Source organism: Sycon ciliatum, chromosome 12, assembly GCF_964019385.1.
Source record: "Sycon ciliatum chromosome 12, ocSycCili1.1, whole genome shotgun sequence".
In the NCBI taxonomy this organism is placed as follows: Eukaryota; Metazoa; Porifera; class Calcarea; order Leucosolenida; family Sycettidae; genus Sycon; species Sycon ciliatum.
This window is the reverse complement of record NC_088654.1, coordinates 16,745,518-16,762,580: the sequence shown is the minus strand read 5'-3', so window position 1 is coordinate 16,762,580 and position 17,063 is coordinate 16,745,518. Positions and strand designations below refer to the sequence as shown.

Here is a 17,063-nt window from a genome sequence, read left to right as displayed (position 1 = left end):
TCCCGGGGGACAACTAGGGTCCAGCGGATAATGCCGGCATTATATTCGGCATTATACGACTATCCGAGCATCAGAGCATTATGGAGCATTAGAAAGGAACAAATCGAGCATTATGTGAGGTTTGAGCGGCATAACGAGTTTCATAGTGGATAATATCGGGAAATCCAAGGTTTTTGGCAACAATCGGCTACAATCACGATCATGAGATGTTGTCTGATGATTGGTTTTTGCCATGAAACTCTGAGTAACAACGAAACAGCCCTATTTTACTCCTTTTGTGTACCTCTTGCGTACTGCGCTCAGCCCATTCCGGGCATTTGAGCACTATGCATTGTACCGGCGCATGACTTTGTGATTGTGATTAGCACTAACGCTACATAACTATTGCTACATAAAAACGTTATGATTGTAGCGATGTAGTCGGGTAAATGTATACAAGCCATTTTGTGAGGCATGCCCAACCGAGGCCGAGGCAGTTCAAGTGACACAAATCCGGAGGAATTATTTACGAGGTTTCTTTTACTTTTAGAACAATGGAGAGCTATGGAGGAGACATACGCGAAGTGAATATCAAACAGACGAAGAAGAGTTTTCTAGTTGTGCCAGAGGCTCTGGCGATAGCATCTCTAGCGATACTGAAGTAGACACTGATGCATTGCTAAATTTGGACCAGAATGAAGGAGCGGCTATAAACAGAAAGAGCTCGTTTCAAAAGAACTGCCTTTGCCGAGTCCAGCTCAGGAGGCTCGAAAAGAACTAGAATTTCTCATGGACTCAGTACCAAGTCGATTGCTCAGCAGCGCCTGTCTTACTTTCCTGATGAAGCGCGTACAGTTAGTTGTGGACGGTTGTAATGCCAGGCCTACAGTCAAATGCTATCAGAAGGGAAGAGTATTGTGGCAAGCCATACGTCTACACACCATCTCAAGGGGAAGATGAGAGCACAAGCAAAGGATGTAGAGTGGCAAAATAACTTCTGACCACGTGTTTTCAGGATTTCCGCAAATGGGAGGGCTCTCCAGCATCTGAGATCGGATCTCAGGAGCTGGCCTCACGTCTCGTGTTTCAGATGAAGACATTATTCACAGGGTGGATGCTGTGACAGCTTGTCTGCAGGCAGGAATACTATTTGCCAAGATTAACTTCATCCCAACAATGAATGACTACCTGCAATAATGGTTTCATCTCTCACTATATGGATAATTAAGGGAGGGATTTGATACTGATAGTACCGACTATTCTACCACAACCCTGCATCAAAGTTGGAATGGAGAGCAATCAATGGAGAAGCGATCATGTCTTATAGTGCTAAGAAGTAGTGGAGCTCGTCAGAGATAAGGTGGCAACTTCAGATGCAGATCGACGATATGCATAATTTCCTGGAAGTTTGACAATGTGCAGACTTTCTTCCATTTTTGCCCCAAACCAAGAGCATTATATCCCTTGTTGAAGCATTATAATCAGCATTATAAGGCAGTTTTTGGAGCATTATGGTTAGCATTATACGAACATTTTCGGAGCATTATCCGCTGGACCCTAGGGACAACCGGCCCTCCGGCCGGACCACCTCCATGCTCCAACGGCGGTGCTACGCGCCTGCTTCCTGGTTTGAACATTTACACCCATGGCTACTAGCACCCCTATACTAGCGTAAACAGCACTAAACCAGTGTCTGGTGGATCCCCCTCACCAGGGGCGTACATAGGGCGGTTCCCGGGATGCCCGGGAACCAGTAAAATAATTTCGATGTGGGTAGATCTACGGAGAATGTTTTGATCAAGGCCCAGCGTGCATGCAGTGCATGCATGCCTAGGCCGCGTAGTCGCCTGCAGTCCGCCTGACCGGCCGAGGACGGTGACAAGGCAAGGTGTAAAAGTGCTGCTGAGGCATTTTTGTGACACAGCGTAGATCTACTGAACTGGGTGCAACGAAGTCTCTACATACGAGTTACAGCGATTCCTCGATCTCAGAGTCATTTCCTTTGCAGTTTGTTTCGACAAAGTTGATTACATTTTTGACGACGCTTTCGCTTTGTGGAAAAGAAAAATGAAGAATCGACATCCAGAGAGCCAGCGCTCTATTCAGAGCTATTTTGAGCAGGAGGCAAAGCGTGTAGCCAGTGACGAAAGTCAAGCGATAGATGAGATTGCGGACGCACCTGACTTCCAAGTGGAGTCTGCAACGAGCAGCACAGAGGACGGAATCGTCGGCGAAGCTGTAGAGCGACCGTTGTTGGAAGCTGCTGGATCATCCAAGACTTACTTCAGTGACATTGGAGTGTGCTGGAAAGGATATTCTGAAAGTGTACCTCCACGGTGGAATCCCTGATTCCTCCGAAATTTGCCATACATGGAAAAGACTTCCGTCATTGACAATCATTGTGCGCCACTAGCTGCACTGAAGGCGAAGGATTTCGTTTCCTGTGCGTGTCCAGACGGGTGGCAAACAGCGCCGCTTTCAACTATCCTGGTTGGAGGAGTTTCCCTGGGTAGTCTTTTGACCGGCGTGCCATGGTGGCTTCTGCTTGCCCTGTGTAATGTTTGCTCCAGGTGATTCGAAGTTTGGGCAGCTTTACCGCAGTCCTCCCGAGAATATAACCCGACTCAAGACTGAGCGTGTGGATGTGCTTCAGCGACTCGTTTCACGGCATAACATGAAATCGTCCTGCTGAACAAAACATCCATAAAAAATGCCTTGGCAAAGTTCAGTCTTTTTGAATCAAATATGCGTAGCAGTGACATTATCCAGCAGTTTATGCAGAAACTCCATCGGATACGTATAAGAGCACTAGCCGTGTGGAATTATGTTGGTTGATCAGTTTGCATGGGAACCACTCCTAGAGGCGAGCGGTGTACGCCCCTGCTCACCCTCACCCTCCTAACACCACTCATATACGTAGCTTATAATATTATGAAGGGTACAATCATACAGTAAAACCTGTAACTAACGACCACCTCTTAGGGCCAGAGAAGGCGGTCTTTAGTGGCAGGTGGTTCTTAGTTAGAGGTTTGCACCGCACAACCATAATTATAATTATTATGAATGTGAGACCGTCGACGAAGTGGTCTGTAGTACTAGGCTGGTCGCTAGTCACGGTGGTCTTTAGTTACAGGTTTTACTGGACTCATACTCATGCATTATCGTCAAGGGGCGTAACAGTTACAGAGCCTTCCCCTTGGTAGGATGACTTCTCTCTGGGTCATCCCAAATACCCCTAATGTGCATGTACGACCTCCAGGCACATCACATACCAGCACTGATAACTAGCCTTTGGTGGATGAATGCCAGCAGAAACATCGGCAGAATTATGTACTTTCTATGCTATGTTCCATGGAGGTTTGGTATCGTGTATGGACCGGAGGATGTACCCAGTGTGCTGACAGTGCTCAACACTTCGCAGGCAGAGCGTAATACAGAACAACAATGGCAATCAAGGCTTGTTTGCTGCTGCTTATAGTTTCATGCCAATTTTTCTGCTTTTCGATAAGTTTCTTTCAAATGTGGAGCATTATCCGCCAAGACCTACCTAGCAGTGAGAAGTACAATACATGCAGGCACCTGACAAACATAAACCGGCTGACAGACTATGCATGCACTCAACACGATGATTCTCAAAAGATTCTTGTGATAAGGACTTGCTTTATTTCTTTCATTTTTTTGGTAAATTTTCTGTTCAACATTGCAAAGTTTTTCAGACTACTGTACTACTGGAGGTTGGGAACACGATCATCAGCTAAGAGTCAGATGGGGAGAGAGAGAGAGAGAGAGAGAGAGAGAGAGAGAGAGAGAGAGAGAGAGAGAGAGAGAGAGAGAGAGAGAGAGAGAGAGAGAGAGAGAGAGAGAGTAGCCGTGAGGTTGACTGGCTAAGAACCGGGCTGTGTGATCCACACGGGCACAATGGGACAACGGATAACAGGGGTCTACTCGGGAAGAGTTGCTACGGAGACTAATCACCTAAAATAGTTGTGCTGCAATGCTGTATTTGGAAAAGTACACTCGGACGACTGTTGACGTTCGATTGGGGATGTACACTCATTCCAATTCAGGTGGACCCTTCCTTGAGCGTGCATTTAGAAGCACTTGCGATGAACGATGCTGGGGCCGGACTCATCGTACTCCTGCTTGGAAATCCACATCTGCTGGAAAGTGGAGAGGGATGACAGGATGGATCCTCCGATCCATACGGAGTACTTGCGCTCTGGCGGGGCAATGATCTTGATCTTCATGGTTGGTGGGGCAAGGTTGGTGATCTCCTTCTGCATACGGTCGGCGATACCTGGGTACATGGTGGTACCACCGGACAGGACAACGTTAGCGTACAGGTCCTTACGGATGTCGACGTCGCACTTCATGATGGAGTTGTAGGTGGTCTCATGGATTCCAGATTGCTCCATTCCGAGGAAGGATGGCTGGAGGAGAGCCTCCGGAGCACGGAAACGCTCGTTGCCAATGGTGATGACCTGGCCGTCAGGAAGCTCGTAGCTCTTCTCCAGGGAACTGCTCTGAGAGGCAGTGGCCATTTCCGCCTCAAAGTCGAGGGCAACATAGCAGAGCTTCTCCTTGATATCACGGACAATTTCACGTTCAGCAGTGGTGGTGAAAGAGTAACCACGCTCGGTGAGGATCTTCATGAGGTAGTCGGTCAAGTCACGACCGGCCAAGTCGAGACGGAGGATGGCATGGGGCAGAGCGTATCCCTCATAGATTGGGACGGTGTGGGACACACCGTCTCCAGAGTCCATGACAATACCGGTGGTACGGCCGGAGGCGTACAGGGAGAGCACGGCTTGAATACCGACGTACATTGCTGGGGTGTTGAACGTCTCGAACATGATCTGCAGAAAATACAACAGTATGGAGTTGTTAACTCGGATGTTGAGCCAATAATAAATGTAGAAAGGAAAAGGACAGTATGGATACAAGTTAAGAGTAACTGTCCACCACTGTAACTAGATACTATATACAGTCAGAAAGTGCAACAGCGAGGCACTAGGTGTTGCACTTTCTGACTGTACATGTATACTAATAACAATAGCATCTAGTTGCAGTGGTGGACAGTTACTCTTAGCTCGTATACATCCATAATGTCCTTTTCCTCTCCACATTGTATGGAATTTTCAACAGAATTATGGTCACGCTTGGAAAGTGGCCATCTAAGCTACAAGCAGCATTTATAACTGTGCATGTTCCAGTCACCCAGTATGTATAATGGCCTAGCTAACTGGAAGACACATGAGTCTCCACTGATCCACGGACATTTCAACAGTACCAATGCCACGCGTTACTTCATGCGGACTACTGGTACCTGACATGTCGACTGCAGTCAAACTTCAATACAGTAAAACTTGTCAAGGCGACCACTCTGATAAGGCGACCACCTGCCCCAGAAGACCACTGAAGCCAGGACCCATGGATGCCATTTGCAGTCAAATGACCCTGGATAAGGACACCACCTGGCAACAGAGACCACATTTTGAAGGTCCCTTGAGCGGTCGTCTTAGACAGGTTTCACTATAATTATAACCAAGAGTACAGAGTTTAACTCTGATAGCAAGGGTACATAACTCAGTTATGTACCCTTGCTAGATCGAATAGCATGTCCAAGGGCAGGACCAGCAGCACATTATATCCAACTACGCCATACTGTAGCTGTTTCGGCCATCTAGGCCTCATCAGTAGGCATTGGCGGATAATGCTCGAAAAGGTTGCAGATTCTGCTCGAAAAGCAGTGAAATTGGCAGAACCGTACAAACCTTATGGCGGGCAATTCCTCGAATTCTGCTCCATTTCTTTATCCACATGCCAAACATGCATGAAACGTACCAGAAAAAGTACCGAATTCTGCCAATTTTTCTGCCGGCATTATCCGCAAAGGCCTACTCATCAGTACAGCTACTACGAGCTGTCCTGTCCTTGTCAGTTACCATGGTTACAAGAAAGAAATGTGACGAAAACACCCGATAGCCACAGTGGACAGTGGACATGCCGCCCATGGTATGGGCATCGCTCACCTGGGTCATCTTCTCACGGTTGGCCTTGGGGTTGAGCGGGGCTTCAGTAAGCAGGACGGGGTGCTCCTCGGGTGCAACGCGAAGCTCGTTGTAGAACGTATGATGCCAGATCTAAGCAAATTGTAGCAGACAGAACAACAAACGGTTTGACCTCTAGAAAGCAAAAGCACCGGAAAACTGAAATCCAATTGGGCATGTTTTAGCGAGCTGAACCCGAAGAGGTGCTGCACTTTCCTACGTCTGTTCGCGTTAGAGCATCTGGAAACAACTGCACAAGAAGAGCCGCTACACAGAGCATTTACGGAATGTCGAGCAGGCCTCATGTGTTCCAGCATTGAGCGAGAGAAGTCAGTCGTGCCTTCGGTACTTTGAACTAGGATTTGCAAAATTAGTACAAGTACATGTACATACACAGGTAGACGAAAATAGCTTTGGCGATAATTGTACATGTATAAGGAAGCTTGTTACTCCCCACCCTGCAACTCAGTGCCAAGTGTCAAGTCAAAGTCGTCAGGGAAAGTGCGAGGCCCAGTGCGGCGAGTAACCGACTTCCCATACGTGACACGTAGACAAGCGAGCAAAATTTAATGTTCCTCAATATGGTTATGTTTTCAACGTCCAGTCTTCCTAGATAATCTCAGTGCGTTGTCGATCGCTGGCCTTGGGTCTTACCTTCTCCATGTCGTCCCAGTTGGTGACGATACCGTGCTCGATGGGGTACTTGAGCGTCAGGATACCTCTCTTGGACTGGGCTTCGTCTCCAACGTAGCTGTCCTTCTGGCCCATACCGACCATCACACCCTGATGGCGGGGACGGCCGACGATGGAGGGGAAGACGGCACGGGGCGCGTCGTCACCGGCGAAGCCGGCTTTGCACATACCGGAGCCATTGTCTACGACAAGAGCAGCAACGTCGTCGTCACACATTTTGGCTGTAGATTAGGAGTAAGACAACGGGTCCTGAAGGTTGATAAAGCGAGGAAACTGTCAAGTACTTCGAGGTAAGAGACCACGATAGCTACACAGCCTACTAATGACTCGCGGCGTCTTTTATACAAACTCGACGGATGCGCGTATGCGTGGTTCCTGCTGACTACATACATGTACTAGCACACGCATTATGGCATTTTCGGTAGTTCCGAAGACTCGAGCAGGCGTGCGAGATTTCGCAGTTCACGCATGTACGGAGCGCGATTTAACGACGCCATATTCCTCTCAGCTAGAACGCTGATTGGCCAGACGGGACTCAGCTAGAACGCTGATTGGCCAGACGGGACGAGTTGTACAAGCGCGTGTGGTGAAGGATTCTGAGAAGAGCGTCTGCTAGTCTTCGTTAGCTGTCGTTGCGCTGCAGTGTTTGTGCAGAAGCTCGATTCGCAGCTGTTTGTACCGGCAGCTACCAGCGATATACGACCTACCGTAATTACTAATAGCACCAGCTGTTCTTGATCCTCATTGTCGCACTACAGTCGACTCCACTTACAATGTATATCGAACTCCGCCGCGGCATGGAGGAAATTTCGCGATATGGCAGTTCATTGTATATGTCCCCCCTGTTTGAGCTCATACGGAATTGACCGGTAGGGGTCTACATTGTAACATGCACATAATTATAGTATACCATGTCTGCGTCTAAAGCAAAGCTAAAAAGCTAACCAATTCTTCTGTAAAGACGTAGCGCAAACGGCAAGGTGGTTGTCATGGTGTTGAGTCCTACCTAACCCGCAGGCTGTTCAGCTGATGAATTGTATTTTTATTCCACCCGTACAACGTGAGGTTCTCGATCTATGCTTTTGCTTTAGCTCCATAAGTTGCTGTATTTTGACATTTGTTCCATTATTCCCTGTACTCACCCATGATGAGAAGGGAACGAAAACGTTCGGTTACTAAATCGGCTTTACTTGATTGTGTGGATTGCGTCGGTGCTGACACTTCTTTCGAAATTGGATACGCCTCCAATGTTTTCCATGAACTATCACAAAAATCAATTCCTCTAAAGGCAACGTTTGTTTTATCAGTGTTCGTCTTAGCGAGGTCATTGTTTACTGCACGTGGGGTACAGGATCACTGGGGCTGTGGAATCAGACACTGGGACCAACGGATTCTGCTCGAAAAGCAGTGAAATTGGCAGAAAATGAACAAATAATATGGCGGGCAATTCCTCGAATTCTGTTCCATTTTTTCCACATACCAAACATGCATGGAACTAAGTTACTTACCTGAAAAAGTACCGAATTTTGCCGGCAAAATCCGCCGGACCCTAAATCTGACACTGGGAAATGCATACTTTGGTAGATTGATCATGCAATAACTTGCTGCTTCGAATAGAAAAAGGCACCCTCCAATGGAAACCGTGGAAACCGTGAAGCACACGTCATGCGTTACTTAGCGTCCACCAGCTGGACTAGATTGTTTGAACAGACGTGCACAATTAGTTAGCACCAGACTGACTAGGAGTATGGAGACATTCCATTAGGGTCCGGCGGATTCTGCCGGCAGAACAATTGGCAGAATTCGGTACTTTTTCTGGTACGTTTCATGCATGTTTGGTATGTGGATAAAAAAATGGAGCAGAATTCGAGGAATTGCCCGCCATAAGGTTTGTACCGAATTCAAATAAATCAATACCAATACCAATATGGTTCTGCCAATTTCACTGCTTTTCGAGCAGAATCTGCCGGTACCTACATTCCATGGCATAACCGTGAGCTTGAGCACTGCTCAATGGCGCTAACCAACGGCCTTCCAACTTGTTCTTACCGTGGCCTCCAATCGTATCACTTATCTCCCTTCATTTTTGATATGCTATTACCAAGAGTACATCTACTCTTTGGAGGATATGATTGTATTCTTGCTATAAACCTGAGTATTTTATTCATAATTAATAATTTTATTATGTACTTCTTTCTTCTTTTCCTTTTCTTTTTGACTTCCTACTCTTTCCCTTGTTAGCCGTGGTTGGCTATAAAAACCCTGCAATCGCCACGCAAAGTGGTCATTGGCTACCCCAGCCATGTATTGCTTGGAATAAAATAAATAAATAAATGTACTCTTGCTATTGCCGCTACTTTAGTTCTTTGCCTTGAACTAGGGAGTACTGATGTACTACAATCATGTACTTCGGACCAGGGGCGTAGCAGCGGCTTTGGCCGGACCGCTTTTTTTTAACACCGCCAATGCCAACAAAAAGCCCAGAATGCAGGATTTTGCACCCTATTTTCATACATTTCCCGGCGGACGACCCCTCCGGCCGGACCACTGGTCCACCTCCATGCTCCAACGGCGGTGCTACATGCCTGCTTCCTGGTTTGAACATTTACACTCATGGCTACTAGCACCCCTATACTAGCGTAAACAGCACTAAACCAGTGTCTGGTGGATCCCCCTCACCCTCACCCTCCTAACACCACCCATATACGTAGCTCATAATTATGAAGTGTATAATTATACAGTAAAACCTGTGACTAACGACCACCTCTTGGGGCCAGAGAAAGCGGTCTTTAGTGGCAGGTGGTTCTTAGTTAGAGGTTTGCACCGCACAACCATAATTATAATTATTATGAATGTGAGACCGTCGACGAAGTGGTCTGTAGTACTAGGCTGGTCGCTAGTCACGGTGGTCTTTAGTTACAGGTTTTACTGGACTCATACTCATGCATTATCGTCAAGGGGCCTAACAGTTACGGAGCCTACCCCTTGGTAGGGTGACTTCTCTCTAGGTCATCCCAAATACCCCTAATGTACATGTACGATCCCCAGGCACATCACATACTAGCACTGATAACTAGCCTTTGGTGGATGAGCGCCAGCAGAAACATCGGCAGAATTATGTACTTTCTATGCTATGTTCCATGGATGTTTGGTATCGTGTATGGACCGAAGTATGCACCCAGTGTGCTGACAGTGCTCAACACTTCGCAGGCAGAGCGTAATACAGAACAACAATGGCAATCAAGGCTTGTTTGCTGCTGCTTATAGTTTCATGCCAATTTTTCTGCTTTTCGATAAGTTTCTTTCAAATGTGGAGCATTATCCGCCAAGACCTACCTAGCAGTGAGAAGTACAATACATGCAGCAGGCACCTGACAAACATAAACCGGCTGACAGACTATGCATGCACTCAACACGATGATTCTCAAAAGATTCTTGTGATAAGGACTTGCTTTATTTCTTTCATTTTTTTTGGTAAATTTTCTGTTCAACATTGCAAAGTTTTTCAGACTACTGTACTACTGGAGGTTGGGAACACGATCATCAGCTAAGACTCAGTTGGAGAGAGAGAGAGAGAGAGAGAGAGAGAGAGAGAGAGAGAGAGAGAGAGAGAGAGAGAGAGAGAGAGAGAGAGAGAGAGAGAGAGAGAGAGAGAGAGAGAGAGAGAGAGAGAGAGAGAGAGAGATGAGAGATGAGAGAGAGAGAGAGAACGAGAGAGAGTAGCTGAATCCGTGAGGTTGACTGGCTAAGAACCGGGCTGTGTGATCCACACGGGCACAATGGGACAACGGATAACAGGGTCTACTCGGGAAGAGTTGCTACTGAGACTAATCACCTAAAATAGTTGTGCTGCAATGCTGTATTTGGAAGAGTACACTGTGACGACTGTTGACGTTCGATTGGGGATGTACACTCATTCCAGTTCAGGTGGACCCTTCATTGAGCGTGCATTTAGAAGCACTTGCGATGGACGATGCTGGGGCCGGACTCGTCGTACTCCTGCTTGGAGATCCACATCTGCTGGAAGGTGGAGAGAGACGCCAGGATGGAGCCTCCGATCCATACGGAGTACTTGCGTTCCGGTGGGGCAATGATCTTGATCTTCATTGTTGGCGGGGCAAGGTTCATGATCTCCTTCTGCATACGGTCGGCAATACCTGGGTACATGGTGGTACCACCGGACAGGACAACGTTAGCATACAGGTCCTTACGGATGTCGACGTCGCACTTCATGATGGAATTATACGAGGTCTCGTGAATGCCAGCCTGCTCCATTCCGAGGAAGGATGGCTGGAAGAGAGCCTCCGGAGCACGGAAACGCTCGTTGCCAATGGTGATGACCTGGCCGTCAGGAAGCTCGTAGCTCTTCTCCAGGGAACTGCTCTGTGAGGCAGTGGCCATTTCCTCCTCAAAGTCCAGGGCAACATAGCAGAGCTTCTCCTTGATATCACGGACGATTTCACGCTCGGCAGTGGTGGTGAAAGAGTAACCGCGCTCTGTGAGGATCTTCATGAGGTAGTCGGTCAAGTCACGACCGGCCAAGTCGAGACGGAGGATGGCGTGGGGCAGAGCGTATCCCTCATAGATGGGGACGGTGTGGGACACACCATCACCAGAGTCCATGACGATACCAGTGGTACGGCCGGAGGCGTACAGGGAGAGCACAGCCTGGATGGCCACGTACATGGCGGGGGTGTTGAACGTCTCGAACATGATCTGCAGAAAATTACAACAGCACAGGGTAAACAGCAAAATGAGTCATGCTCCCAGAATGGCTATCAAAGGTGTTACCACCCTGAAAGATTCCCAGGAAAATAGATAAATATCGGTATGCCTAGTGAGAAAGCTTCCAGAAACGACAACGCCCTCTCTAATCGTAAAGACAACGCAGACATGGATACGACCTAAGAGTAATAATAACAATTAAGTAAAATACAGGACCCAAATGTCACATGTTATCCGTAGTTTGTGCGTAACACTAACGGCAGTTATAAGCAAGATGTTGTAAGATGTTGTGTAGTCAGAAGGTGCAACAGCTAGCACAATACTGACTTCACTCTCTAGCTCCTCTCTTGTTACCTTCTTGCTATTATTCACTTAAATGCGGGGCTTTGAATAAAACAAGTTGACTACAATACTCACTGATGTGATGCTGACATTCAATGACCTGATGATAAGCTCTATCACTTCTGTCACAAATTATCACTATTTGGTCATTCCTTTAAAATTTAATCCTTGGCTCTCTATCTGAGTCCTACTTGCACACCTGATAATTACTATTGTTCTCCATCGTAACTAGAATACTGTTCCGGAGTACTGATACATGACTGGACTGTGGTTTCACACATCTTCTCGAATCCACAAACATTTTAGGGAGTTTTGAGCAGAAGCCTCGCTTACCTGAGTCATCTTCTCACGGTTGGCTTTGGGATTGAGCGGGGCCTCGGTGAGAAGGACGGGGTGCTCCTCGGGTGCAACGCGGAGCTCGTTGTAGAACGTATGATGCCAGATCTAAGCAAATCGCAGCAGACACAACAGCAAACGATTTGTGCTCCGGAGGCATGAAAGCAAACGAAGACAGGACCAGTTGGGTTCACAAGTAGTTGAGAGGGTTGACATCCCACAAACCGCTGCATTTACTGCTCGTTCTTATGATGCTAGAAACAAAGACACTGAATTCCATGGTAAACCTGGACGATTTAAAATCGGTTGCCACAGAATTGACGAATACAATACATTGGTCCTCGTGGTAATGCTTCCAAAGTGGAGCTTCCTCAAATGATCATAGTGTGTTGTCGATCTTGGGTCTTACCTTCTCCATGTCGTCCCAGTTGGTGACGATACCGTGCTCGATGGGGTACTTGAGGGTCAGGATACCTCTCTTGGACTGGGCTTCGTCTCCCACGTAGCTGTCCTTCTGGCCCATACCGACCATCACACCCTGATGGCGGGGACGGCCGACGATGGAGGGGAAGACGGCACGGGGCGCGTCGTCACCGGCGAAGCCAGCTTTGCACATACCGGAGCCATTGTCTACGACAAGAGCAGCAACGTCGTCGTCACACATTTTGGCTGTAGATTAGGAAAATAACTACGGGTCCTAGGAATTGGTAAGGCGACAAAATAGTCAAGTGCGAAAACACAAGAGCGACAAAGTCATCTAATGACTCGCGGCGTCTTTTATACCGGAGCTAGAGAAATACATGAGGTTCTAGAGGACAGCAGGCTGCCATACGCGTTGTGTATATTTTCGGGAGTTCCGAGAATTCGTCACCAGTCGGCGTGCCACGATTGGCAGTTTGCTCATGAGCAAAGCGTGATATGTCACGGCGCCATCTTCCCCAGCTCGGTCGCTGATTGGTCAGGCTGGACGAGTTGTACGCGTGTGAGTGGCGAAGAATTCTGAGAAGAGCGTCTGCTTCCCGTTGCTCACTGTCAATGCGCGCCAGCAGTCTTCCTGTAAAAGCAGCTGGATTCACTGGTGTTTGTCCCCGGAGCCACCAGCGACGGGTATGCATACAAGCTACGGACACAGCCTAATGTATCCTGATGTTTCGTGCACTATTCCTGAGAACTGGTGTCGCCCAAATCGTAACCTGCACTGTCCTATGAACACAGGAGTAGCGACGATGGACAGACTGGTGGACTTTCTGTGTTGGCATCGGATCTAATGAAGCTGCGGAATGGGTGCGAGAAGCACTCAACAATTACACAGGCCGGTCAGCATAAGCAGTTCCGTTCGTTTGCCAAACACGTTTGTTTCGTGTAGCCACGCTGCATAGATTGTGTCATGGTCGCTTCATTATTCATGCATGCACGGTAGACGTGCGCTTTAATTAACTCCTTGTCTCCAATGGCCAGGACCGGTAGCGTAACTATTGTGGCTGGTGACGTGTCGGTTAACGATCCGGGCAGCTAGCAGACGTTCTCGTCTTGCTTGTAATAATTCTCCGAAGCAAGTGCTGAAAAGCTGCGAAAGCATAATTTGTGGCTTGCTTGGATTCTACGCGAATGGTAGACACTTTTACTCCACGCATGCAGTTACCAAAACCTCCAAAAGATGCCACGTGTGGTGCGACTTGTTTGTGCCTGAATCGGGAAGCTAACACTAACAGACGCTCTCATCCTGCGTGTAGTTCTCCGAAGTGGTTGCACACAAGTGTCCGCAAGCTGTGCGTCCTCCGACGCATTCGAAGCCCAGCTCACGATTTGATGCAGAGCAAGGATCAAAGGAGAAGCAGCTTCCGGATTGTCTTCCTAATCTTCGACCGGTCCCCGGGTTCGTCACGCGGTGTGCCAACCAGAGAGTAGGTATTTTACTACTCCCTGGAGCCGACCACATCGAGCGGGAGTTGCATTCTAAATACGTAGAGTCTGCGCCGTCTTGCGAGGCGACGGTGTGTGCATGGTCAAATATGGCATGACTGCGGTCCGCCAGTGGAGTCCAGACGCGCACGGATGCGTCCCACGGAAACTTCGGGAAAGGCGCTGTTCTCTGTATCCCTCCACGCTCTTCCATCAAGCGACTGGCTAGGCTCTCAGTGCTTCCCGGCGAAATAGAGTTTTCGAACACGGTTTGAACCGTTGTCTGGCCTGCTGGGGATTGTTGCTGATGTGCACTCTCTCTCTCTCTTTCTCTTGCACCACTGACACACACAGAGCCATCTGCTACGAGCGTTAGAGTGCGGAGTTCAGCAGAGTACTCGTTCTGCGCTCGGCCACACTCTTCAACAGGAAGGAGAAAACAATGCCCATTCGGCCCTTGTCCTGTGGTGCGTGGCCAATATCGTGCGCGTGCCTTCCTGCGGAACAGAGTTCTGACTGACCGCATGAGAATTCATCGGAACGACTGCTAGTATTAGTGGTTGCACTGGTTACTGTCTGCCACAGTATAGACTGCTGCGAACGCAGCGGGGATTGAATTATCTGAGCCCATTCTCGGCCTTTATATCTGTATTAATTAATCGACTGAAAATCGCACATCAACAGCCGTCCAACTTACTTGGCAGGTTCTAAGTTATGAAAATACAAATGTAAGACTGACGGGGAAAGTGAGCGCACTCAAGACAAAACAGCTGCGAACGTGTACACTCTTTGTCCTCTCTTTTTTTTAATGTTTTAATCCTTGGCTCTCCAACTGAGTCTAACATAGTAGAAGAGTAGGTGTTCGAGGTCTTGCTATGTTCTACTGCTCGCACTGATTGCAGAAATCGGATCATAGTATTGGGCAGCCCTGCCCGTGTGCTTGGGATCACTGACTTTGTGCTTTCAATGAAACACGTTTCAGTGGTCCCCGTAGTCATGTAGTGGATGCAATCGTGCAGGGCCTTTCAAACTGAGAAACGATATTGTCAGCAAAGGAAATCTTCGGACGACCACGCTTTCTCTTGCCATCCACGACACCAACAAAATAAAAATGCACACACACACATAAAAAAGAGAAGAAACACATGAGAACGAGTTATGCAGCAACTATCCACGACTAACAAGATGATAAACAGCCAGAAAGTACGATAGTAGAATGTCTCAGTAGCCTGTCAGTTTTGTGCCCTAGTATTATCGCACTTTCTGACTGTTTATCATCGTGTTACAGTCGTGGATAGTTGTTGCATAACTCGTTCTCATGGGTTTCTTCTCTTTTTTACATTTATTACTGGCTCAGTATCTGAGTTTAAATACACAAACAAAACAAAAAAACACGTTGAACAGGTGAAACCGGCCACCGAGATCATTGAGTGAAGCGAAATAGGAAAAACAAGGGTTTGGGGTTGGTGCTCTTTGGGAATTTGTTCTGATCCAGTTGCCTGATGATCGTAGAGATACGTGAAACTCGGAGTTGTGACAAAGCTTCCAAACTCTCTCTTGTGTAATATTATAATATTATTCTTTTATTCCACGATGGCGTGACGCCAATAAGGACGATTGATAAGTGTGATAGACCTGGTACTAGCCAGAAACAGCTAGATGGAAATTAACCGGGGAGGCAAGAAGCAATGGATCATGAAAAACAAGCGGGGACAATAACGCTAGCAGGGGGGATCGAGATAGTTAAGTACACGTTCGAGATATCAGAAACCAGGGGGATGCGCGGAGCAGGAACAGGTACTGCTCAAAAGAAGACTGGATGTATTGTTTTGGAAAGAATTTCTACGAGGTTGGGTTGTGATGTCGATAGGGAGTGAGTTGCAGAGGGTGAGGGCACTTTTGATGGGGGAATCTCGGTACCTGTTTGTGTGTGCGTGTCCGATGGAGTAGGTCCTTGTCTGTCGAAGGGTGTATGGTTGGTGTTGACGTTGTGGTGCAAGATGTGGTTGTTGTAGGTGTGGTGGGAAGGTTTAGTGGTGGATGTCCCATGCTAGTAGGTTATGACAGGTGAACAGATACTTCCAGGCGAGAAATCATTAGAACTTGACATTTTGTGGAAAGTTTGGTCTACAGCATTGGGATTCTTTAAAAAAAATCCGTATTGATAAAAAACGAGCAACACTTCCAGGCTTCTCGCCATGTTGTTCGCATGGTTCTGCTCATATGAAAATGCTTCTCAAACAGAACACTGAGCATGCCAATTTGTTCCAGGGTTATGCGTTTACTCCACTAGTAAATTGGACAAGTGGATTCTGTGAAGGGTTATAAAATGGTTAGGTGCAGGTCTTGAGGGGTCCCTGGGAGCTTCAATGGCTGTGCCGTCCACCTACAAGAACAACACACAACACAAACAGAATTTAAACTCGGACTGTGTTGAGCCAAAGTAATCATGGATAAAAAGAAATGACATGTTATGAGTCATGACTAACTGTCCACCAACGTAACCAGATCATGATACATGAACAGTCACGCGGCGATTGCCACAAACTGTATAGGATCTGGTTATACGTTGGTGGACAGTTAGTCATAACTCGTAATATTTTGTCCTTTCCTTTTAGCCACGAATAGAACTGTGTAGAAAGAACACCTGATACATACCATGCGCTATCCATTATCCATTTGGTTCACTTTTGGTATTACTAGTAGATTTCCGCTTTCAACCCGCTAGTCAACGAAACTCTTTAGTGACGACATTTCCACTGATGAATGTCAACGAGAACGTTTGTTATGGAAATAAAACTTGACCCTGATACAACTTATTACTGTGATGTAGCGTGTCCTGGGTACCCGGAGATCATATTACGTATTTCAATGGTACATACTGTTCATAGTTGACCGGGAGAAAGATAATTCCTCAAAGAGCGTACAAACAATCTTCGAGGAGACAATACTTTTAGTAGACCTATGAATTAATATTATTGTTATAGGATACAAATGCATGTATATGTACATGTAGATCAAGTAACTAAGTTGCGT

The 17,063-nt window shown here is 47.3% G+C and overlaps 3 protein-coding genes across 8 annotated transcripts in view; all 3 read right to left on the bottom strand.

The window, feature by feature from the left end:
- Positions 1–3,619: 3,619 nt before the first annotated feature.
- LOC135828462 (actin-3-like) lies at positions 3,620–7,045 on the bottom strand. The gene is made up of 3 exons (XM_065340913.1): positions 6,684–7,045; positions 6,012–6,122; positions 3,620–4,835 (listed from the first exon to the last, which is right to left on the bottom strand). Exons 1-3 carry the CDS (start codon positions 6,936–6,938, stop codon positions 4,071–4,073), a joined length of 1,131 nt encoding a protein of 376 aa, XP_065196985.1. The 5' UTR covers positions 6,939–7,045; the 3' UTR covers positions 3,620–4,070.
- A 3,109-nt stretch (positions 7,046–10,154) lies between these two features.
- Positions 10,155–12,868, bottom strand: LOC135828326 (actin-2-like). The gene is made up of 3 exons (XM_065340773.1): positions 12,535–12,868; positions 12,123–12,233; positions 10,155–11,438 (listed from the first exon to the last, which is right to left on the bottom strand). Exons 1-3 carry the CDS (start codon positions 12,787–12,789, stop codon positions 10,674–10,676), a joined length of 1,131 nt encoding a protein of 376 aa, XP_065196845.1. The 5' UTR covers positions 12,790–12,868; the 3' UTR covers positions 10,155–10,673.
- A 2,724-nt stretch (positions 12,869–15,592) lies between these two features.
- The window catches only part of LOC135828363 (uncharacterized), a 9,277-nt gene continuing 7,806 nt past the window's right edge, over positions 15,593–17,063 (bottom strand). For all 6 annotated transcript variants that reach the window (XR_010555642.1, XR_010555643.1, XR_010555644.1 and 3 more), the window contains one exon: positions 15,593–16,413. Coding sequence is in view for 1 of the 6 variants with exons in the window: in XM_065340817.1 (XP_065196889.1) it covers positions 16,394–16,413 (20 nt within the window). In the remaining 5 variants the exon portion in view is untranslated. The remainder of the gene's footprint in view (positions 16,414–17,063) is intronic.